The following is a 25,904-nucleotide window of genomic DNA, read 5'->3' as shown; positions in this document are numbered from 1 at the left end:
GTCGTACCAATGCTAGCAAAGTTGAGCTATGAAAGTCCATTAGCTTGGTATAAATATGTGGGACGAGTTCAGCAAATTATCAACAGCACTGAGCCGAGAAGCACCAAGATTACGCCATTTAAGCTTTTAACTGGAGTTGATATGCGATTAGCCGGCTGCCATGAACTGAAGGACTTGATGCAGGAGTTTGCGATAAAAGATCTAGATGAAAAGAGAGAGAAGTTTCGCCAAACAGCCAGGGAGAACATCAAAAAGGTACAAGACGAGAATAAGAAAGCGTTTGATTTGAAGCGGAAACAAGAAAGAGTCTATCAACTCAATGATTTGGTAGCAATCAAAAGAACTCAGTATGGTGTCGGATTAAAGCTTAAGGGGAAGTTTTTAGGGCCCTAAAAGATTGTTGCAGTAAAGGATCATGGGCGGTACGAAGTAGAACGTATAGGTGATGCAGAGGGTCTATTTAAAACATCTACGGTTTCCGAGTATATGAAACCTTGGTCAGGTCCATTCGAGGCGAATGTACAGTCAGGTGGGCCGAATGTAGGATTTGAATCTGGCGGGCTTATTACACGGCACACTCGAAGCGGGTTAAGTTATATGGCAACTCTTAATCAGTTTGCAATCTAAAATCCTCGATAAAATACTCGATTCTTTTAATGCCGCCGATACCTACACGAGTGAGCGGAGAGTCGTCGTTTAGCGTTCGTGAAGACAAGAATACAATTCATGTGACAAACAGAACTCTGTAAAATGTAATCTAAGCACTTCTATGTTTAAACTTTATCCCAATAAAACATTGTGAATCTAACGATTCCCACATTTATACAAACTCCAGGTACACACCAGCCAGATTTGCCAAATAGTAAAAGCACTTCAATTGGCGCTTCAATTAATTTTGTTATTTTACACAACGAAAACCAACAAACAAAACGATCTTAATTTTGTTATTTTACACAACCAAAACCAACAAACAAAATTTTCTTAGGAAAAGAGGGAGAGAACAAAAAGAAAAGAGAGCTTTGCGTCTCTTTTTGAGATCTTCATTCTTCATCCCCTTCCCACACACATACAATGTGTATGTGTATCATTGTGACTTTTGGTATTCTCAACAAGCAACCTCAAAAGTTACACTGATACAAATTAAGGAATAACAAAAAATAATTTTCAGACGAGTGAGTCTAGCTTTGGTAGTGACTTTGTTAAAATATCAGCCAATTGGAAATCTGTGGAAATATAATTGACGCAGATGAGTTTGTTTTCAATTTGTTCCCTGGGAAAATGATATTTAATATGTATGTGCTTACTTCTCTTGTGGCAAGTAGGATTATTGGCTATATCTATCTCACCCTGGTTGTCTTCAAAAAACAAATGGAATACCTGTTGCTGATAGACCAAGACGCCTCTCCGGTGAAAAACTTGTCGCTGAAGTTCACACAGCTATTATTGGGGCAGACTTGTTGAGCAAATTCCAATTGCTCATTGATCTTAAAAACCAATGCTTGATCGAATCAATTACTGGACTATCAACACCAGCATGTCTTGCACAAGCGAAACACATATAAGTCTCCACAGTGAAGTGTATGTCAAAATTTCAAAAACTTCTAAGTGAATTTGTCGACGTGACAAAGTCAACGATAAAAGCAGCTAAGCAACACGACGCGCGTCACTACATTGAAACAAATGGAATACCTGTTGCTGATAGACCACGACGCCTCTCCGGTGGAAAACTTGTCACTGCCAAGAGAGAAATAAACTTCTTGATTGACCAAGGCATTTGTCGCCCGTCAAAAAGTCCTTGGTGGACATGTGGAGATTATCGAAAACTAAATTCAATTACCATACCAGATCGCTACCCAATCGCCCATATACACGACTTCACGGAACAACAGCAAGGAAAGAATATTTTTTCAACCATCGATTTGGTTAAAGCATACTACCAAATTCCCATGGCAGAAATCGATATCCAAAGAACAGTGGTGTGCACTCCTTTTGGACTCATTGAGTTTCAATACATGCCGTTTGGGTTAAAAAACGCGACTCAAACATTTCAACGCTTTATGGACAACATCTTTCGCGGCATGGACTTCGTTTATTGCTACATAGACGACATACTTATAAACATGGCCTAAGCATCAATCTGACCAAATGCCAGTTTGCGCAATCTCAAATAAATTTATGCCATTCTTAACTATGCCATAAGCCAACTTGGTCGTTTCTTGGGCGTTAAAAATTACTATCGCAGATGTTTGGCTCAGTTGCTAAGGGAGGTTAAAAAAAATGATCAACGTAAAATTGAATGGACATCAGAGCTCCATGCAGCTTTTGAAGCTTGCAAGCAAAACATAGCAGACGCAGCCCTCTTGTCTTTTCCCGCATTAAAATCTGAACTTCAGCTGGTTTGCGATGCTTCCGACTTCGCAACACGGAGAAAAATTACTCGACGTACGACCGAGAGCTGCTGACAACATATCACTCTATTGCGATGTTTCTACAGGAAGCGTTCGTGCTTATGTACCCAAGTCTTTGCGCAATGCTGTGTTTTCGTTCATTCACGGTTTGTCTCATCCCAGTGGTCGGTCAACAGTTCGTCAAGTGCGCCAAAAGTGTTTATGGCCCTCGATGAATAAAAATGTCCTCGAATAGTGCAGAGTTTGTCTACCTTGTCAGCGCTCTAGGATCCACAAACACAACCACCTCTCACCAGAAAAGATCGAAGTGCCAAACGGTAGATTTGACCATGTTCACCTTGACATTGTAGTTATGCCATAACAACGAAACTATCGGTACTGTCTGACGATGCTAGAAGCTGTACCTCTCTCAAATATTACTGCTGAGACAATAGCTACGGCGTTCTGGACTCATTGGATATCTCGATTTGGTTCTCCAAAAACGATAACTACGGTCCAAGGAACACGATTTGAGTCAGCAGTTTTCAAACATCTTGCTAATCTGGTTGGAAGTAAACACGTACACACGACGGCCTACCATCCTCAGTCAAATGGACATATATAATGGTGGCACAGATCCTTTAAGTCATCTTTGATGTGCAACAGAGGTACTCCGTGGCCGAAGTTACTGCCAACAGTTTTGCTTGGACCTCGTACCTGTTTCAAGGAGGACATCAAATCTTCAGCCTCAGAAATGGTAAACGGAACATCTATTCGACTGTTCTTTACCGACTTGGACGATACGGTTGATCCCACATATTTTTTGAGTATCTTTCGAGAGCACATGCAAAAAGTGCGACCGACATCAACAGCACATCACAGCAGAAGATGTTCGTATTGAAAGGGATCGATAAAAGTACGCATGTACTTCTCCGCACTGACGCCGTAAAGCAGCCCCTGGAAGCCCCTTATACTGGTCCACATGAGATTGTCAGACGCTAAAACGATCGTGTTTCCACTATCAGACTCAATGGCCATGAGACTGCAGTATCAGTTGATCGCCACAAACCAGCATTTTAAGTAAAGGACGACCGCCAGTTGGATTCAGAAGAAGTTACCCCTAGACTGACCAAGACATATGAGAGAAGTCATTGAGTTAAATTTTCAAACTAGGACTCGTGACGCACTCACTGGAGGGGGAGTACTATGGCAACCTAATATGGCAGCAGCGCCAACAGAAGCTTGGCAGCTGACTTCAAATAATGGTGTGGCAACACTCTGGGGAGTTATCGGAAAGAATCAGCGAGCGACACACGTGTCTTGATAATATTAATAATCTTTGTAGTTCTTAATCTCAATAAAACTTTAATAGCAAACATACTTCGCCATAAAATCGAGGAACTGGCTCCACCTGGCGGAGAAAATTTTCATTGGTCTTATCTTTTAATAAAAGGTCTGATTTCATAAATTTGTAACATGTAGATGGTTATTGAGCGTTCCATGTGAAATTGGAGCCTAGTTGCATTATTGTTCCTTTTTATTTCCTATCCAACTCTTTTTTCTAAAGTTATTTCAAAACAAGAAAGGAAGTTATATACCCCTGCAGTTATAATTATTAAATTTAATTAAAAATTCTTTAAAATACAAAAAATGATATTCCCAATAGCATAAGAAATATGTCAAAAAACACCGATGCTATAATTTGGTTCATATTATTTTCCCATTTATTATACCCGTTACTCGTAGAGTAAAAGGGTATACTAGATTCGTCGGAAAGTATGTAACAGGCAGAAGGAAGCGTTTCCGACCCCATAAAGTATATATATTCTTGATCAGGATCACTAGCCGAGTCGATCTAGCCATGTCCGTCTGTCCGTCTGTCCGGATGAACGCTGAGATCTCGGAAACTATGGGAGCTAGGCTATTGAGATTTGGCGTGCAGATTCCTGAGCTTCTTACGCAGCGCAAGTTTGTTTCGGCACAGTGCCACGCCCACTCTAACGCCCACAAACCGCCCAAAACTGTGGCTCCTACAGTTTTGATGCTAGATAAAAAATTTTAACTGAAATGTAATGTTCTCATCAATACCTATTGATTGACCCAAAAAAAAGTTTGCCACGCCCACTTTAACGCCCACAAACCGCAAAACCCTGTGACGCCCACAATTTTCATGCTAGATAAAAAATTTTAACTGAAATGTATTGGTCTCGTCAATACCTATCGATTGATCCAAAAAAAAATTTGCCACGCCCACTCTAACGCCCATAACGCTTAAATCTGTATACCGCCGGTAGGTGGCGCATTTTAATCTCGCTTTGCTGCTTGCATATCTCCATATAGCTGAGTAACGGGTATCTGATAGTCGAGGTACTCGACTATAGCGTTCTCCCTTGTTTTTTCATTCGATCCTATGGCAGCTTTATGATATAGTCGTCTGATTTTGATAAAACTAAATTCAAAATTCAGAACTAATTAAAAAGTGTTATTTCAAAGCGTAGTAAGTTATATGTTAAAAAATACACCAAAGACATAATTCTTTTTAATTTGAGATGCTGATCAAGTATATATACTCGTACACGTTATGGGGTCGGAAACGATTGCATCACAGCGTTGCAAACTTCTGACTGAAATAACACCCTCTGCAAGGGTATAAAAATAAAATTAGGCGAACTTCTCAAAACGGGAATTTGTGTCGTTTTGTTTGTCATTTTGTGAATATCCAATCTCTTTTTCAGGATCCTAAAAGTATTATGTGTTAAACAGCTCCAGAAAACAGATATAAATAATAAATTCGCCGTTGAAAAGGTATTTTGAAATCCTAAACACTCCTCAATAACGTAATTTTGTAAGTAAAAAAAAGTGTAAAAATTGTGACAAACGTTTTTGTGTCGTACTTTAATGACTTGTTTGGTTTGATTGTTGGAAAAAGTAACGCTTGTAACTTCTTAGGCAAGTTATTATCTCTAGCATCACAGCTGTGGGGGGCACAGTTTTATGCTGAGCATTATTAGCCTAGCCTTTAAGTCTAGATCGAATCCGCAACCGCAAACCTTCTACTAAATATCTGACACATTGACAATAACATTCGAAATGTCAAAGTCAAAATTGTCGATAGTTCAAAAACCAAATGCTAGATGGGCCACCCGGTATAGAGGTCGCTGCTCGTGTACATAGGAAATTCCATAGGACAAATCCAGGGGGAAATATTACCTTAGAAGCGAGCGCAAATCATTCCAGTTTTAAAACAATCTTATATATATAAATTTGTTCTCCTCGATCACTTAAAACCTAATCAAAAGGTAAGAACTCAGTTAACGTTGCTAGTGAAACAAAATACAGTTTTAACTATACTTAAATATGTCAAAATAAAAAAACATTAGCAGATTGTAATTCTTAAATTGTCCAAATAATAATGATTAAAATAAATAATAATGTGTAACGTTCAATGACCTTTAAAAGCATATAAATAAATATATTTTAATGCAAGAAGTAAACAAAATATTTGTAAAAACTTGTAAGTCGAAGTTTTAAAAAAAAGTGATTTATTGCGTACTATGTTAAAATAACGGTAAGTATATTGAAAAATTGGTAGAGATTTAGTTGTAGGTTTAAGAAAAGTAATTTAAAATAAATTTAAGTGTATAATAATCAAAAAGGAAATCTAAATTGCAACTCAGGGATGCAACAATGCTATCGAATGCACTTGCCATTCGTCTCCAAAAAAAGTAAGTTTTTAAATGTTTTTATTGTGTTTTATAACAAAACTATTGTTTACTGTAGTTTTTCTAACATATGGCAATATAATAAGATCTATATATATGTAAATAAAACTAGATTTGTGTTACTGGCGGAGCCTGCTGCAGTAGAGAGTGGGGCCGTTGTTTTTGTATATGTATGTACATATGTAGTTATATGTAAATTGAAATGCGCCACCTACCCGCGATCTCAATATATGATTATGTGGGCGGTAGACAAATTTATGCGATATGGGCGTTTTTCTATAATGAAAATTGTGGGCGCCACAGGTTTGGGCGGCTTGTGGGCGTTAGAGTGGGCGTGATTTATTCGCGTAACAAACTTGCGAACGCTCAATAGCCATTTACATGCTACGGAATCTAAATCTGAAATCCCGCTTCTCTATCTTTTGTAGTTTCCGAGATATCCGCGTTCATACCTACGATTTTTTGAAGTTTGTGGGCGGTTTGTGGGCGTGGCAAACTTTGGGTCAATCGATAGGTATTGATGAGAACAATACATTTCAGATAAAGTTTTTATTCTAGCAGCCATACTGTAGGAGCCGCAGTTTTTGGCGGCTTGTGGGCGTTAGAGTGGGCGTAACAACTTGCTGAAACAAACTTGCGCTGCGTAAGAAGCCTAGCTCTAATAGTTTCCGAGATCTCAGCGTTCATCCGGACGGACAGACAGACGGACATGGTTAGAACGACTCGGTTAGTGATCCTGATCGAGAATATATATACTTTATGGGGTCGGAAAGTTTCCTTCTGCCTGATACATACTTTTCCAAGAATCTAGTATACCCTTTTACTCTACGAGTAACGGGTATAATTATGTTCCCAATAATGGAAGGTAATATGTCAAAAACACCGAACCTATACTTAAAAAATTGGGTCTTCGAGAACAATATAATGCCCTTCAAATTTTTATGGAGTCGTTGTATGGAGTCGTTTTGTAATATATGTACAATGTACATAGGTGCTAAGGCCTGGAAAATTTCAAAAAGCTTAAAAACGTTCACTTTAAATAAAATTGTAATTAAAGTAAATTTTTCTCCACGCACAATGGGGAAGTACATGTACGAACGAAACGGTTGAGTTACTCAACGATTAGCTTCATCAAATCTATTTATCTGCAACAAAGGTAATGACCTTACTTTCATCACTAGAAATAGGGGAAAAGTGGTAGATATTATCTGCTCGATCACCTTGAAACGTTGAGCGTGGGAGTCGAACACGCCTTTTTAAAACATCGCTATATAGAATCTCAGAAATCTAACTGGGACTACCATAAAAAACTTCTCACAAGAAACTTACATACTCACCCGTCGCCCGGACCTACATGACAGTCAATACATTATCTGTCATCTGTGGAGAGGCCATAAGAAAGGCTTGTCCAAGCAAAGCATTCAAGACAAAACACAAACCCCCATGGTGAAACTCAACCTAGCCGAATCTTAAATCAAGTGTAGAACTCACTTCAACATCTGCTTGCAGCTGCGGCAGTAGTCGTGGTTACTGAGTCCCAACCTGCGCGCGTGAGTCCCTAAAAGACAATGGCCCGTAAGGGCATTTAGGAGAGTGAAGATGTCTTCCCTATTGTATTTGGTGTAGAATAAAAACGTTTTATTTCCCAAATTGAGTGGACTGTATTTCAATGATTAAACTTTGTCACATTTTTCTTGTGTGTCCGATGCTTTCAGTTGTAGTCTTAACACTAAGTCCTAAAAAATCTCTAAAGTGTGTCGCAGCACAAAAATACATTAAAGAGTGCAAAGTTGGTATTTCATATACCAAAGATAGAATAAGATTCAAAATGAAATAACGGCTGTAATGCGTTCATCAACTTCCCGGGCCGCCCTGAAACAATGTTTCAGAATTAGGCAGTACAGCTAACTTGGTGATAGGTCGGGTCATCTCTCCAGTAGACGTCTTAAGTTTTACAGCGCGTACAAGTCCATCTGGCCCAGGATGAGCTTCCACTACACGGGCTAGTATCCAAGCTGCTGGAGGGAGATTTGAGTCCTTGACGAGGACTACATTGTCTACTGCGATGTTGAGTTCCTTGCTGCTCCACTTTTGACGTTGCTGTAGGGATGTCAAATACTCTTGATGCCAGCGTTTCCAAAACCCTTGATACATCGATTGCAAGTGCTGCCAATAGTCCAGACGATTGATCGGCAAATGAGTCAGATCTCCTTCTGGAACAGTTAATGTGAATGGGCGTCCAATTAAAAAGTGGGCCGGAGACAAGTAGGGGAGGTCAGTGTCAGGTGTGTAGCATAGCAGTCGCGAGTTCACCACTGCAGTGATCTGAGCGATCAGAGGTTGCATGTGTTCAAAGGTTAGAACAGTTTTTCCCACAACTCGACGCAGATGCAATTTAACAGAGCGTAATGATGACCTCCACTTCCCTCCCCAATGTTGCGAATGGAGAGGTATAAAACTCCATTTGATTCCATCATCGGCCAGCGATTGTGCTAGATTCCGTTGATGCTCCTGCGAAGACAAAAGTTGCTGCATCTCATCTAATGCCCGTTTGGCACCAACAAAATTCGTCCCGTTGTCGCTGAAGATCTGTGAGCATTTTCCTCGAAGGGACATGAAACGCCGAAGACATGCCAGGAATGTGTCTGTACTAAGATCGGTGGCCAGTTCCAAATGTATGGCTGACGTTACAAGGCAAACAAAGAGGCATATGTAGCCCTTAGTTTTTCGGGAATGGCGCCCTCTCCTTTCCTTTAGTATAAATGGTCCAGCGTAATCACAGCCTGAGTGCTGGAAGGGTAAAGCTTCAGTTATACGGATGCCTGGTAGATCGGCCATGAATTGGTGCGCCGTGAGCTTACGTTGGCGGAAACATTTGATGCAGTTGTGAACCAGATTTCTTATCAGGTTGCGCGCACCAAAGATCCAGTACTTTTGACGAACAGTTACAAAAAGTGCAGACACTCCTGGATGAAGATTTGTCGTATGCTCGTCTTCCAAGATCATTCTTGTGATGCGGTTCGACTTGGGAAGCAGAATAGGGTGTTTTACATCAGCTGGTAATTGTAAGTTGTCCAGTCGTCCACCAACTCGAAGAAGGCCATCCTTGCAGATAATCGGCGAGAGCTTCACCAACTGGGAGCGGCTGTAAAGTAGCTTGTTATCCGTCAGTAGCTTCCATAAAACATTTCTGAGCCTCTTGCAGGCAAAGAATGCGAGCAGTCGAATCTCCTCAAAGGTGAGCATCTTTCCATTTGCCAGCGTTGCAGATTTAATGGCCTTGGTCTTTTGGATGAAGCGTAAGGCGTAAGCTACAACGCGTACCAGCTTTGTCCGGGACGAAACGCGTTGAGTCAAAGCTTCGATTGGTGACAATGAGCAGGTTTCCTGTGCGGTTAATGCGTTGGTCTTCACTTCCTCTTTTCCATGGTTTTCTAAAATGGAAGAACAGAACCTTTTAGAGGTCAACTTTACCGCAAGCATTTCTGGATCTTGCAGCCATGAAGGTCCCATCCACCATAAGTCAAAATGAAGAAGGTCCGAAGCAAGCATTCCATGTGTGGCGCAGTCCGCCGGATTCTCCTTTGTGTTTACATGATGCCATGCGATGCCAGGCTACAAATGTTTTAAGCTTAGATGGTGGATGTAAAAGCTAGGCCAAGACTGTGGTTGAGTCACACCATGCATGTACTTCAATGTCCTTGTGTTGTAGTGCAGCCTTGACTGATAAGAACAGTCGGCTCAGTAGCAAAGCGCCACACAGTTCGAGACGCGGTAGAGACTGCTGCTTAAGCGGAGCAACTCTGGTTTTTCCTGCAATGAGTGAAACAGATACGGTGCTATCTGCTCGCACCACTCTGCTATAGATGACTGCGGAATATGCCTTGATGGAGGCATCTGAAAATCAATGCAGTTCGATGTGATTTTCATTGTTTTGGACAAACCGTGGCAGGCGTAGATCTCGAAGGATGTGTAGGTCGTCACGGCATTTATTCCACAAGTCCGCAATTTTTGGAGGAAGCTCCGTGTCCCAGCCGAGATCGAGTAGCCACAATTTTTGGAACAGAATTTTAAACTGCACTAGCACTGGCGACAGAATACCCAGCGGGTCAAAAATGCGTGCCATATCTGACAGCACTTGGCGTTTTGTGTTGTGCGGATTTGTTGTAAGGCAAACTTTGTAGGATAACATATCCTCTTCTGGATCCCAATGAATGCCAAGAATTTTTGCTGTAGAATTGGATCCTTTGCCTTGTACTTCGGTTGTAGTGAGAGATCTGTCAGCGACAAGTGATGAATTGGAAACCCATTTACCAAGTTCCATGCCTGCACATTTCATCAACTAGATCAACTCATTTTGATTGCGAATGAGCTCCTCCTCGGTATGTGCTCCGGTCAGTACGTCGTCCACATAAAACTGCTCCATCAAGATCTTTGCAGTGGTAGGAAAGTCGTGTTGGTGGTCGTAAACTAACTGATCCAGGACCCTCACTGCCAAAAATGGTGCGCAGGATGTGCCGTATGTTACCGTGGACAGTTCATAGTGTTTATTAGGAGTCGTTTTATCTTCTCTCCAAACAATTCGCAGATAGCCACAACGGTTGGCAGCCACCCAGATTTGCCGATACATTTTGACAATATCTGCTGAGAAGACGAACTTGAACATTCTGAAACGCATGCAAATCGAGAAAAGGTTTCGTAGAATGCTGGGTCCAATATGCACAGCTTCGTTTAAGGACCGCCCATTCGTGTCCTTGAATGAGCCGTCAAATACGACGCGTAATTTTTGGGTAATTATTCGTCGGAAAGTGTGTAACAGGCAGAAGGAAGCGTTTCCGACCCCATAAAGTATATATATTCTTGATCAGGATCACTAGCCGAGTCGATCTAGCCATGTCCATCTGTCCGTCTGTCCGTCTGTATGTCTGTCCGGATGAACGCTGAGATCTCGGAAACTATAAGAGCTAGGCTATTGAGATTTGGCGTGCAGATTCCTGAGCTTCTTACGCAGCGCAAGTTTGTTTCAGTAGAGTGCCACGCCCACTCTAACGCCCACAAACCGCCCAAAACTGTTACTCCTACAGTTTTGATGCTAGATAGAAATACCTATCGATTGACCTAAAAAAAAGTTTGCCACGCCCACAAACCGCCCACAAACTTCAAAAAATCGTAAGAATGAACGTGGATATCTCGGAAACTATCAAAGATAGAGAATTGGGATTTCAGATTTAGATTCCGTAGCCTTATACGCATCGCAAGTTTGTTACGCGAATAAGCCACGCCCACTATAACGCCCACAAACCGCGAAAACCTGTGACGCCCACAATTTGTACGCTAGATAAAAAATTTTAACTGAAATGTATTGGTCTCGTCAATACCTATCGATTGGTCCAAAAAAAATATGCCACGCCCACTCTAACGCCCATAACGCTTAAATCTGTATACCGCCGGAAGGAGGCGCATTTTAATCTCGCTTTGCTACTTGTATATCTCTATTTAGCTGAGTAACGGGTATCTGATAGTCGAGGTACTCGACTATAGCGTTCTTCCTTGTTATTATACCCGTTACTCGTAGAGTAAAAGGGTATACTAGATTCGTCGGAAAGTATGTAACAGGCAGAAGGAAGCGTTTCCGACCCCATAAAGTATATATTTTCTTGATCAGGATCACTAGCCGAGTGGATCTAGCCATGTCCGTCTGTCTGTCTGTCCGAATGAACGCTGAGATCTCGGAAACTATGGGAGCTAGGCTATTGAGATTTGGCGTGCAGATTCCTGAGCTTCTTACGCAGCGCAAGTTTGTTTCAGTAGAGTGCCACGCCCACTCTAACGCCCACAAACCGCCCAAAACTGTGGCTCATACAGTTTTGATGCTAGAATAAAAATTTTAACTGAAATGTAATGTTCTCATCAATACCTATCGATTGACCCAAAAAAAGTTGGCCACGCCCACTTTAACGCCCATAAACCGCCCACAATGTGTATACCTCGGAAACTATCAAAGATAGAGAATTGGGATTTCAGATTTAGATTCCGTAGCCTTATACGCAGCGCAAGTTTGTTACGCGAATATGCCACGCCCACTCTAACGCCCACAAACCGCGAAAACCAGTGATGCCCACAATTTTTATGCTAGATAAAAAATTTTAACTGAAATGTATTGGTCTCGTCAATACCTATCGATTGGTCCAAAAAAATTTGCCACGCCCACTCTAACGCCCATAACGCTTAAATCTGTATACCGCCGGTAGGTGGCGCATTTTAATCTCGCTTTGCTACTTGCATATCTCTATTTAGCTGAGTAACGGGTATCTGATAGTCGAGGTACTCGACTATAGCGTTCTTCGTCGCAACGTCGGTCTAAAAACTTGAGTAGATCATCCACAGACGGAGATTCCAGTCCCCGGCTTCCTTCGATCCATTTGCGACGGGTTTTAGCATCGATCTTGGCCAGAATGAAGTGTATAATCCAGCAGTCCCTATTAGTTTGCCCTGCTGCATCCAGGCCGCGTACAATTTCGGTGGCTCTGTTCGTCACCTTGCGCAGAACTGTTACATCTGCTCTGGCGGTCGAAGGTAAGTTAACAAATGTCTCCAGCAGAGTGTTAACAATATGACGTGGTCTATTGTACCGGTCAACTAGGCAAGTCCAAGCAGCCTCGTAAGCTGCATCCGTTATTTGCATATGTCGAATCAAGTCAGCTGCTTCGCCAGTGATGTACGTTTTCAAGTAGTGCAACTTTTGTATTGCTGTTAAATGCTGCTTGCTATGGATCGTACTCTCGAGTTTGCCCTTAAAAGCGTTGCTTGTTGCTCAGCCAAACGCTCGTTGTTGTGCTGCTTTTGTTCCAGAAAACGAACTAGGTTTTCGTTTCCCACTCCTGATGCCATTGGTGCGGCCACATCAGGGTTGCCAGCTTGTCTGAAGTTATTGCCTTCTCTTTCAATTTCCTGAGATTCTTCACAGGTGCGTATGAGGTTGCGAAATAATGTGCTTGCTTGTAAGTACTTGTCCTCGTACCTTTCGTTGTCGATGGCTAAATCGACGTACCCTTCCTCTTCGTCAAAAAGGACCATTTGGTCGCTGATGGACTCGAATTCTTTCCAGACGATGTTGAGCCTTTCCAATGAAACTTTTAGTTCATCAAGCTCCCATTTTGATCCCGCACGTGGATCTTGAGACGCCGTTAAACGCGTAATGCTTGCCTTAGCACGACTTCTAACTGCCTTCAAAACTAACTAAATTTGGCTAGAAGGACCAAAGATATGGTGTAGAATAAAAACGTTTTATTTCCCAAATTGAGTGGACTGTATTTCAATGATTAAACTTTGTCACATATCTCTTGTGTGTCCGATCCTTTCAGTTGTAGTCTTAACACTAAGTCCTAAAAAATCTCTAAAGTGTGACGCAGCACAAAAATACATTAAAGAGGGCAAAGTTGGTATTTCATATACCAAAGATAGAATAAGATTCAAAATTAAATAACGGCTGTTATGCGTTCATCAACAGTATTGTAGGAGAGTTTTGGTTATTTTCGTGTTCTAATTCGCTACATAAGTCTGCAATTGTGGCATGTTGAGGTTGTGTTCCTTCGGTTGTTGGAGAGGGTGTACAGTCTCTGCCTGAGGAGGAGCTTGCATGTAGCCATGGGCATACCCATCCTTATCGCGAAGGATGTCGGCGGCTTGTCTTGCTAGCTCGTCTACTATGCAGTTGCCCTCAATAACATGGTGTCCAGGCACCCAGATGAGGTTAATTCTCAGATGAGTGGCCATCTCGTTCAGAGATTTGCGGCATTCAGAGATAGTTGTTGAGTTTGTTGTGTAGGAGTCGAGGGCCCTGAGGGCTGCTTGACTATCTGAAAGGATGAAGATGTCTGTGTCGTGATGTTCTGATGTATTCAGGTGGGACATGGCTTCCTGGATTGCCATTAATTCCGCTGGGAAAACACTACAGTGGTCTGTTAGGCGGAATGAGACTTTTGTGTCCAGTTCGGGAGAGAAAACTTCCCCACCTATTTGGGAGTTAAGCTTGGAGCCGTCTGTGTATATATTGACGGCGTTTTCGAATTGGAGTGAGAGGTTGTCCCAGTCTGTACGGTTGGGTATGAAGATCTTGTATCTTCTTTCGAAGTTGACTGTGGGTGGAAAGTAGTCTGTAACATGTGGTATGGATATCTGATTTGGACTGCTGAAGCTTGTTGTCCATGCCGGTGCTTCGCGGAGCCTCAGCGGTGTAGCAGATGGCCAGCTTTGGGCAAGTAGGTCCAGGGGTTGAAGGTCGAGGATTGTGTGTAGTGCTTCAGTGGCGGTGGTGCGGAGCGCCCCACTGATGCAGAGCTCTGCGCTTGTTTGGATCTTGTGAACGATCCTAAGGTTACAATTATTTTCTAGGGAAGGCCATCTCACGATGTTTTCGTAGAGCAGAATGGGCCTGACTATTGCAGTGTATAGCCAGTGAACTATTACGGGGGAAAAACCCCACTTCCTCCCCATATCCTTTTTACGAGCGAAGAGTGCTATGGCCGCTTTACGTGTGCGTTCTAATATGTTGTCTGTCCAGTGGAGCTTTTTGTCAAGGATGACACCTAAGTACTTAGTTTGGTTGCTGAGGGTTAGGCACGTTTGGTGTAGTTTTGGTATTTTATAGTTCCTTGTGAATATAACTAGTTCGGTCTTTGCCTTTACGGTACGCATGTTGTGCGTCGGAGAGTGGGCTTGGGTTGGTAGGTAGCCTGGTATGATTGTCAATTAGCCTTTACTGGGACATCAACAAGAAGGAAGAGAGACTTATCGGGCGGAAGTCCTTTGGGTTGGTGTGGGAGGGTCTGCCGACTTTCGGTATAAAAATTACTTTTACGTCCAGCCTTTTTAGTATAACAAATTCATTTATTTAACGTTGATCAGCCAACTTAATGGCTATAAAACGTTGTGTGCGAATAGAAATAATTAACATGGAAACTTAACAGAAAAGGTGATTAACAATATTTACAATAATTGAACAAAAACAATTTTATTGCTTAGGACTCGAGAGACCTCCTCTTGTCCAGAGATCACCGGGGTGCCTTCGCTTTAGTCTTCTTCTCGTTGTGATTCGGTTTGCCAGGGATGCTGCTAGATGGTTGGTGTGGGCTAGTAGACGGTGGTTGTAACGGCTTGAGTGCATGTTAATCTGCTCTCGCACCGTGGGGTATCGTCCAGCCACCTTGATGGAATGTGGTTTAGTGCTAGGCAGCCGTGGAAGATGGCTGTCAGCCAGGGGAGGGATGTATCTAGTATCCGTTGTAGTTAGGCCGGGGATTTGAAGGGCTTAAAAGAGTTAATAGCCCACTTGATGCGGTCAGGGCTTGAGATGTTGGCTATGCTCTGGTCGTCAAGGTTCTCCTCTATGTAGAGGTCCTCCACTGCTAGGGTGCTTTTAGGGAAATGTGTGTCTAACAGGAGTTCAAGGGTTTCCTGACTGTTTTCTGTCCAGCTGTCAGCATTGGTTTTTAGGTAGCCAATGGTTGCTGGAGATTTTGCTAAAATTCTTCTAAGTATAGATGCCCCCGCAGTAGATTCTATGCTACTACAGAAATTAACACATGCTCTTCGCTTTGATATTCTTATTTCCCTTTTGTATAGGCTTAGTTTCGAATGGTTAAGTTCCAGGAAGATTAGCTGTTGTTGTATTTAGCTCTATTAAAGTAAGTTCTGCACTCCCTGTTAAGGTTCGCCAGGGTTGTGCTCCACCAGGTCGGTTTGTTCTTTGCTTTCACTGTTCTGCTTGGGCACGTCCTTTTTATGGTCTCACCGCAGATGTCAGTGAACTAACTTAACTAGGTTTTCTAGTTCTTGACCGTTGAGTACGTGCGTCGGTAGAGCTTGTTAGTTTCTCTTGAGGAGATTTTTGAAGTAACCCCAGTTGGTTACTCTTAGATTAGTAATGTTCTCGGCGGGAGGACAGTCTAGAGCTATTATGGAGGTCTGAGAATGAGTGTTCGACCACCACCTTCCTCGCTTCGAGCTGGTTAAGCAGGGGATCAGATTTTAAGACTTCTAAGACATCCCTCTTTTTTCTAGTGATGCTAGTTGGGTAATTACCTTTGTTGCAGATGAATAGATTTGATTGAAGGAGATAGTCATAGAGTATGTCACTCTTTTCGTTTGTGTCTGGTGCGCGGTGCTAGTTTGCGTCCCCTCCCAGGATGATTTCTTTAGATGAGTGTGCATGTATTACTATGTTTATGTTATAAATTTCATGCATTCTCCAATACATGAAATTATAATATCCCCTGTTTATATAATACAGACAAATTCATGAAATGATATTAGTAAAGCTGTCAAATTTTTTGAATTTGATATAGAGCTTTATAGAGTAGTAGGCTGTGAAGTAGGCTGTGCCTTAACATTTCGTGCGTTGGGGCTGATTTCAAAGTCAACTTACGTGTGTTATCGAATTCATGAAAAGGTGTTTATGCACACACGAATTTGCCATTTCATTAATTGATTTCATGAAATTGGCATAACATAAACACAGTATGTGAGTTGTGTTATGGTGTTTGGTAGTGGCCCGTCATAGTCGTGTGCCAGATAGAATGATGCTATGGTGTGATGAGTGTGTTCGTTTAGCTCCAGTCTGAACGTGGTGAGGTCGCTTTCGCTAAACTGTAGAAAAAGATAAGCGTTAATGTGTGTCTACGTAAGAATGCAGGTACTGGTTTTAACCTTACCCTCGGTTTAAAATAGCTTGCATAGGGGTGTTGATAAGCCACAGATGTTGTTACCAACAATCCATAGGTCTTAAATGAGGACTACATCTATTTTGCCTGTTGCCAGGCGGGTGAGGAGGGCAGCGGATGCTGCCTTGCCTCGGTCGAGACGGGATGTCTGCAGCCTCGCAAACTGCCAGCTTAACCCCGGGGTAGACCTCGTCAACGTTGTTGATGGCAGCCTTGTAAAGCGCTGCCGATTTTTCATCGTCAAAGGCTATCAGCTTCATATTGCCCTGGTACCACCCCGCATCAACGCATGTACCAAGCAAAGGCAATACAAAAAACAAGGAAGAACGCTATAGTCGAGTGCCTCGACTATCAGATACCTGATACTCAGCTAAAGGGAGCAAAAAAAGATGGAGATATATCAAAAGCAATATCAAGCGAAATTATAAGTCGCCACCTACCCGCAATTTCAATATATGGTTAAGTGGGCGGTAGACAGATTAAGGTGTTATGGGCATTAGAGGTATCGATAGGTATTGGCGAAAACAATACCTTTCAGGTAAAATGGTTTTTGTAGCATCAAAAATGTGGGCGCCACAGGTTTTGGAGGTTTGTGGGCGTGGAAACATTTTTTGGCACATTAACGTAACAACCTTGCGCTGCGTACGAAGATAAGGAATCTAAATAAGAAATCTCAACTCCGTAGTTCTTATACACAGACGGTCAGACGGACATGGCTAGATTAACTCGCCTAGTGATCCTGATCAGGAACATGTATAATCTCTACCTGTTACATAATATTCCCCGAATACAATATTCGAGTAACGCTAATGTATTATACGAGTAGGGAGTGTTCAGCTTCTGCAGTACCATGGAGCATACGGCAGAGGCTTTAGAAAAATTTAAGAAATTGAGCACATACACATCCCCTTCAATAAAGGGGAATATCGACGAATATAGCATAATTAATAACTTTAACACTGAGCCCATAGCAGCATCAGGCCCTTAAAATCCCTTTGACCTGACGGTCGAAGCTGAGTAACTACCTAATAGTCGAGGCCATAGACTGTTTTTCTTTTTTATTATCGGATTGCGCTCAGTCAATTTAGGTAATATATGTTTTAGTTTAAATCTATAATGTCATCCTTTGATTTTGCCGAATAAATGAATAGCCTTCATTGAGTTTTGTGAGCTACAGCTCGTCAATCTTTGAAAATGTGGAATTTTTTAACAAATGAGTGACTGAAAGCCGCCTGTTGATATCGTATACACAGCAATGTATAATTTTAACTTACCGTCAAAACGAACCAAACAAGCCATATTTGGACAACATTCATGGTAAAATTCATTTAATTTTATTTATTTTTTGTTAGGCCGGTAACAGAATCGCGGCAGTATTAAAACCTAGTACTCACATTGTCGAAAACCGTAACCTAGCCATAGGAATGAGCGAGAGGCAAATACGAGGGCAGTCCAATAAGTACTTAGACTCACCGCCCGATGGCGGCGCTATCGCCAGAGAAATTTACTATCGTGTAGTACATTCTCGTAGACGGCCACTGTCGAAATTTCAGCCGAATCGGACTCGTAGTTTTGTTTTGACTGCGTGGGGAATCGGACGTGTCCGTGGATCTCAGAAAAATGGAGAAAGAGCAATATCGCTCTGTGATTCGATTCTTGTTTTTGGAAGGGAAATCGCGCAGCTAAATCAAAGAGCGCTAGGATGCTGTGTACGGTGACTCTTCTCCTTCGATGGCGACCGTCAAAAATTGGTTTAACGAGTTTCAACGTGGTCGCACGTCGGTTTTTGATGAGCCACGCCCAGGTGCCCCGAAAAGGGCCACCACGGAGGATAACGAGACAAAAATCCGCGATCTCGTATTGGGAGATCGCCGATTGAAGATACGCGAGATAGCTGAGACAGTAGGCATGTCAAAAGACCGCGTGGGTCATATACTGCATGAAATTTTGGGCATGAGAAAGCTGTCGGCGCGATGGGTGTCGCGTTTGCTCACTCCGGACAACAAACGCAACCGTGAGACCACTTCAGAGCAGTGTTTTACGCTGTTTAAGCGCAATCCAAAGGAGTTTCTGCATCGTTTCGTGACCGTCGACGAAACATGGATCCACTACCGGTACCGGTGGTCTGAGAATGAGTGTTCGACCCCCACCTTCCTCGCTTCGAGCTGGTTAAGCAGAGGATCAGATTTTAAGACTTCTAAGAAATCTCTGTTATTTCTAGTGATGCAAGTTGGGTGATTACCTATGTTGCAGATGAATAGATTTGATTGAAGTGTGTCTGGTGCGCGGTGCGAGTTAGCGTCCCCTCCCAGGATGATTTCTTTAGATGGGTGTGCATGCATTACTATATTTATGCTATGAATATCATGCATTCTCCAATACATGAAATTTTAATATCCCCTGTTTATACAACATGAAATGATATTAGAAAATCTGTCAAATTTTTTTAATTTGATATATTGGGCTCTATAGAGTAGTAGGCTGTGCCTTAACATTTCGAATTCATGAAAATGTTTATGCACACATGAATTTGCCATTTCATTAATTGATTTCATGAAATAGGCATAACATAAACACAGTATTTGAATTGTTGTGTTATGATGTTTGGTAGTGGCCCGTCATAGTCGTGAGCCAGATAGAATGATGCTATAGTGTGATAAGTGTGTTCGTTTAGCTGCAGTGGTGAGGTTGCCTTCGCTAAACTGTAGAAAAAGATAAGCGTTAATGTGTGTCTAGGTAAGAATGCAGGTTCTGGTTTTACCCTTACCCTTGGTGTAAAATAGCTTGTATAGGGGGGTTGATAAGCCACAGATGTTGTTACCAACAATCCATGGGTCTTGAATGAGAATAAAGAGAGCAAAAAAAAGATGGAGATATAGCAAAAGCAAAGCGAGATTAGGTTAGGTTAGGTTAGGGCGGCTGTCGGACTATAGTCCGACACACTTAGACCTCAATGGGTCCGTTGTGATACCGCATGATCTCGTTTTTTCCTTCTCTAGGGTCCCGTTTCTAGTAGTTTCAGCCTGTGTTAAGCTGATCAGCATGTCTTCCACCCGGAAGATTTAATAAAGGCACTTACGCTTTTGAGATTAATCTCCGATATTTCGGTAAGATCGTCGATGAAGGGGCTTCCTAAGTGTTTCAGTCTGAGTCTGCATAGGGCTGGGCAGAAGCAGAGAAGGTGTTCTACCGTTTCCACTTCTTCCTAATCCCTACAGCTTCTGCAGAAATAATTTTGCGGGGCTTTTAGCCTGTCGGCATGGCGCCAACAAGCCAGTGGCCTGTAAGAGCTTGGATCAACATGCCACACTCTGTGCGGCTGAGTTTGAGTAACTCCGAGGTTTTTTTGTTGTTTATCACAGGCCATGTCTGGTGAGAGATGCGACACTGTGGTGCGTTTTGCCAATGGGTGTTGGCTAGTGTGTTGAAGTGGTTTTTTATGTTTAGCTTGCAAGTAGCCATGGGCATACCGACATTTTCCTCTCCTGGTAGGAGAGGCTTGGTGGTGCCCTGCCTGGCTAATTCGTCCGCTATGCAGTTGCCTACGATGTCCCGGTGAACCGGAACCCATATTAGGCTGATAGTAAACTGATTTGCCATCTCGTGGAGAGATCTGCGACAGTCTGCTATTGTACGGGAGTTGGTGTTTGTCGAGTAGATCGACTTAATAGCCGCTTGGCTGTCACTATATATGTTTAGGTGTCCTCTCTGGAGGCTAAGGTTCCCTAAACAGGTTAGTGCTTCTCTTATAGCGTGGACCTCCGCCTGAAAGATGCTACAGTGGTCCGGGAGCCTGAATGACTTCCTGATATCTAATTGTTCGGAGTATACACCTCCGCCGACGTGTCCTTCTAATTTGGAGCCATCTGTATAGAAACAGATTGAGTCCGTCGTGCCCGGTCGGCCCTGTTCCCATTCCTCTCTATCAGGAATCAGGGCCTCAAAGGGTGTGTGACTATATTCAATAGATTTGCATAGATCCGTGATCTTCAGAATCGATTTATCATGCTGGAGAATTTTAGCAAAGCGAGATTATAAGTTATTAAATATGTCACATAGTAATGTGTAAACTGATCAAAAAATACTACATAGTAGTTTTATTATCAATAGTTGAGGGCGTAATCGAACCACATTCATCAGAATAAGCTACGAACAGTGGATGGTCAATATTTTCTTGGTTTTTAGATTTTTCAAATTTTAGCCTAGATTGTTTTCCGTTAATACACGCCTCACTGAATTCATTTCTATTTAGCTGTACGTTTTTTTAAGTTCAACATCTTCAAGCAAGCTATCTCGTTTAATTTCTAGGAATTTTCCTACACTAATATGGCCGAATCTTTTATGCCACAAGCGATATTCTGCATCATTTAAAATTTTGGATGTATATACTTTACTATTTATATACAATTTCACAATCGGTACATTATACTTACATATCCCTTTAAATGCCAAGTCACCATTTTTGATTATTTTAATACCATCCGGTTTAAATTCGACGGACATTCCAGCATCTAGCATCTTCTTCACGGACTGTGCGGGATTTCATTGCCGCGATTTTTGTTTAATAAAATGTTTGCTTACCTTTTTTGAGGTTATATATTCGAAGGTATTTACAAAAAACAGTTTTTACCATTATTTTCCATGAACCCGTTATTTGCGCCAACTTTGACTATTTTTCCCGTAATCTGGACCCCAAATAACGTAGATATTGAAAGTTTAAACGAAATCGGGCGTTGGAGCTAAACGGAAGCTTACCCAAGAAAAAGTCTTTACTTATCTGGTCAAAGCTTCGTCTCGATGGATCGAAATGTAGAAAGGTGCAAGGATGCGTTCCGTTGACTTGCAGTGGACACGGGGCGCTGTGGCTGGCTTCGGTGCTGGTGTAGGGGATAAAAATCGAAGGCGCGAGCGTAAAAGACCCAACATGAAAATAATGCACACGCTGAAGAACTTCGTTATTTGTTGGGCGATTAATAACATAAGCCTGCGTAAGCTATGCGTTCCAGTGCGTAGTGGAGACTTCACGGCGGAGAGATGGGAAAAGAGCGGGAGAGCGATGCAATGGAATAGCGGTACAGATTCGCTGTACAATGGCCTGAACAAATCGTATTCGTTGGCCTGACTCGGCTTAATGTGTCTCCGTGTCGACTCCATCCTCGGGTCCTGTAGCTCCAGATGCTCCTGGTGGTCAGGTGGAGCCGCTTGCCTCGCCTTGGACTCGCCGGAATACTGGCTGCGCTTACTTAGGGAAGCGTCACCATCTTTAGGGACGGGTGATCAGGTGCCGTGCTCTCCAGGATTCCGCATTTCAAAGCCACAACCTCATGTCCCTTGCTCTTTGCCGGTAGGTCACTCATATCTCGGTCCAGTCAAGGCTTACGCCAGGAGGCTGGCTAACAGTTCGTTCCACCCTAGTTTCACCCTATTGCTTGTGTCAGTGAGGTCTCTGTGATGTTGTTGACGATGTACACCGTTTGCGATGTCCTGTGCTCTGGTCCTGGGTGTTCCAGGACTGCGTCCCTTAAAACCACGACGATCGACAGCTCGTCCATCCTGGCTAGTCGAACCAGGACCTGCTCAGTTTCCACTTGACGAACCGGGCTTACGACGATTATTGTTTAAAATTTTAACACTTTTTTGTAGTCATTTTTAGAATTTAAAACACAAACACAGAAACTAAAAAAAAGTATAGCTAAAATAAATTTGTTTGCTGATTTTTAAGTATGCTTTTAATAGAAACCGTCCCCAAAACTATCGACTGTATCTGTGACACCCCTGACAAGGACGCATGTGATACCAAGAAGTTGTGTTGGAAGAGATTACCGTGTATTTTCATAGACTGGCGATTCTATAATAAATGTCTATCTTTCACTATGAAAAAAAATTCCGGTTTCCTCTTTGAAATTATAACGAAAGATGACTTGTGACAAGCAGATTAATCTTCTTTTATTTTCTTAATCCTGACATCCACCATCTTTTATTTAAACACAAAGTAAAGACTTTTGTATATATATTTTAATTTTATTTTGTTTTACATACATATATATTTAATTTTGTTTTTGTATATATATACATATATCCTATATATTTTCGTTGCACTGCACTCTGTCTTTACTTAAATGCCTACTCAACTCGGAGGTTAGAGCAATAATGACTTGACATATTTTAATAAAAATACAAAACAACCACAAAATAATGTAATGTTTTTGTCAAAATCATTAAAAATCTGTTTGCACTAGGGTGAAGTTATACCGCGGTGCCACAGAAATCACCTCTGCATTGAATGGGCGCTCTGCGATTTTTGTGGCGCACTAGATAGAGCAGTGGGGTTGGAGTCGAACTTGTTGGTATATTTGATTTATCACAGGTACAGGTTCATTTTCCATACTATTACCATATAACTATTACCAGTGTTGTGAAAGTGATGTGGACATTTTTGTTGGGGCGGTGCCGCTTGCCCAAGATCGAATGGTACGCATAAAAATACGCGGGTACTTTTGGGTTTTTACGCGACGTGCGTAGGTGTTTATTAGTACACTTTGAAACATGAACTGCTTAAGCCTAACTTAACTTAAGCGCTCCAGAGCAGAGCGGAGACTTAGGGGAGATATGGAGAGGGAGAGCGGACGGCAGTGCGAGCGCGCGAGATATAGAAATCTGGATAAAACTGCCGCTCGACACTGCCTCCTGAAATTAAACGCCCTTTTGGCGTGAATATTCTCGAGCACATATAAACCAGGATAGGGTCCCAATTCTCAATATTAACACCGGAAAATTTTAAGGAAGTTAAGCAACCTTGAAAAGTGCGTTGAAGTTCCTTTAAGGCTGCTCCCGACTCCTGTGCTATGGATTGCACATTGAAAAGTGTTTTCAGGTGACTGTTCACCTGCAATCGCTTATTTTCGAAACGCTCAGTTAGGTTATTCCAGGCTGAGCGAAAGCCATCATTGGTGAGTGGGGATCTTGAAACTATGGAATGAGCTTCGCCACTTGTTTTTGAATTTAAGTGGAATATTTTTTCAACGGGCGTTAGACTCGGATTGTCTATGTATATTGCCGTGAAAAGGTCCCGGAAAGTCGGCCAGCGAAGATAATCGCCAGAGAAAACCTCTGTGTCGATAGGAGGGAGCCGACAGCCATAAGACGTGAAGTTTTGGGACGGAGTTACTGGAGCTTGAGGTATTTGGGAGGAGCCCTTTTGGATTTGTTCCATCAGCTGCGCGGAAAATATTTCGTAAGTGGAGTACGTTTGGTAATACTTGGACTTTAGTATGGATTTTGTGTCTGCGGCGCTCTCGCCTGCAGCTATAATGCAGTCGGAGCATATGTCGTATGCTGCCTTTACCGTTTGCCACAAGGAATTGAGGTGATCGCGACGGATTTTACAGGCGGCTAACGTTGGTGTAGGAGCACCTGGAGCGTTCACAGTGGCCTCAAAGTGGATCAGACAGACAGCTGTGGCCATAAATTGGGTTAAAGCGGATTTTACTGATGTTGCCATGACGTTAAATAATTTAGAATTATTATTCTGATGAAGGAAACGGATTGGAATCAAATTGGAATTTAGGAACCAATTAAGATTGTAAATATATACGGTCACACTGTCGGATAGGCAATAAATATTTATTATATCGGGTGGTCGGACTTATGTAAGGAATTACGGACTTTAATATTGTTTGTTTGAAAGGAACACTTTTTGTAAGCTCTTGACCCACTGTGCACTGGCGATATACGGTATACGTATGTATGTACACTGCACGTATGTATATATGTGGGGTGCGAATAGCAGAATAACGTTGCGGGAATGGGAAAGACTTCGCTTATGTTTGTATGTCGGTGCGTTTGTTTGTCACCTGCACAACTAAATTGCAAACGATTTGCTGGAGTAAATTTGTGGATATTGTCACTTTGTTTTTAATTTTAGAAATAGTTTAGCCGTATTTGTAGGTCGCGAAAAGTAGTTGGAGTGGACTGTATTAGAAAAAAGTAGTTCGAGTGGACTGTATTAGATTGTTTTTGTAAATATACACATGCAGCTGGAACACAGTAAAAAACAAGGAAGAACGCTATAGTCGAGTACCTCGACTATCAGATACCCGTTACTCAAAGGGAAATGGAGATATGCAAGCAGCAAAGCGAAATTAAAATGCGCCACCTACCGGCGGTAGACAGATTTAAGCGTTATGGGCGTTAGAGTGGGCGTGCCAAAATTATTTTTGGATCAATCGATAGGTATTGACGACACCAATACATTTCAGTTAAAATTTTTTATCTCGCATGCAAATTGTGGGCGTCACAGGTTTTCGCGGTTTGTGGGCGTTTAAGTGGGCGTGGCAAACTTTTTTTAAGTCAATCGATAGGTATTGATGAGAACAATACATTTCAGTTAAAATTTTCTATCTAGCATCAAAACTGTAGGAGTTACAGTTTTGGGCGGTTTGTGGGCGTTAGAGTGGGCGTGGCAGTCCACTGAAACAAACTTGCGCTGCGTAAGAAGCTCAGGAATCTGTACGCCAAATCTCAATAGCCTAGCTCTCATAGTTTCCGAGATCTCAGCGTTCATCCGGACAGACAAACGGACAGACGGACAGACGGACAGACGGTCAGACGGTCAGACGGTCAGACGGACAGACGGACAGACGGACATGGCTAGATCGACTCGGGTAGTGATCCTGATCAAGAATATATATACTTTATGGGGTCGGAAACGCTTCCTTCTGCCTGTTACATACTTTCCGACGAATCTAGTATACCCTTTTACTCTACGAGTAAAGGGTATAATAAAGAGTGCAAATATTAAGTACAATCTTTATGATCGGGAATTTTTTACTGTGGCTGAGTTATATTTTACACACAATTGGAATTGAAAATATATTTGAGAAATATTTTTGTTGAATAGTAGCACTGAAATATCTTCTGGGCAAAGGAAACTGGAATATTGTCGGGCACAAGTAACGGAATCGAAATACATATATTAAATGCCGTTGCGTCGGATTAATCACTTTTGGATTTAGACAATATATCATGCAGAAAGTTAGTCGAAATAGGGTTCGAAAAACTGGCTGTATGACCGG

General features: G+C 42.1%; 1 protein-coding gene across 1 annotated transcript; it reads right to left on the bottom strand.

The window, feature by feature from the left end:
* Nucleotides 1–7,963: 7,963 nt before the first annotated feature.
* Nucleotides 7,964–9,592, bottom strand: LOC139354900 (uncharacterized). Its single transcript, XM_070999155.1, has one exon. It carries the CDS (start codon nt 9,590–9,592, stop codon nt 7,964–7,966), a length of 1,629 nt encoding a protein of 542 aa, XP_070855256.1.
* Nucleotides 9,593–25,904: the final 16,312 nt, after the last annotated feature.

Source organism: Drosophila suzukii, unplaced genomic scaffold, assembly GCF_043229965.1.
Source record: "Drosophila suzukii unplaced genomic scaffold, CBGP_Dsuzu_IsoJpt1.0 scf_4, whole genome shotgun sequence".
NCBI classification, from domain to species: Eukaryota; Metazoa; Arthropoda; class Insecta; order Diptera; family Drosophilidae; genus Drosophila; species Drosophila suzukii.
The sequence above is the reverse complement of the archived record's forward strand: the minus strand, read 5'-3'. Positions and strand labels throughout refer to the sequence as shown.

Excerpts from the sequence above, each read along its gene's own strand:
- LOC139354900 (XM_070999155.1), bottom strand. The coding sequence starts at position 9,592 with ATGCTTGCGGTAAAGTTGACCTCTAAAAGGTTCTGTTCTTCCATTTTA.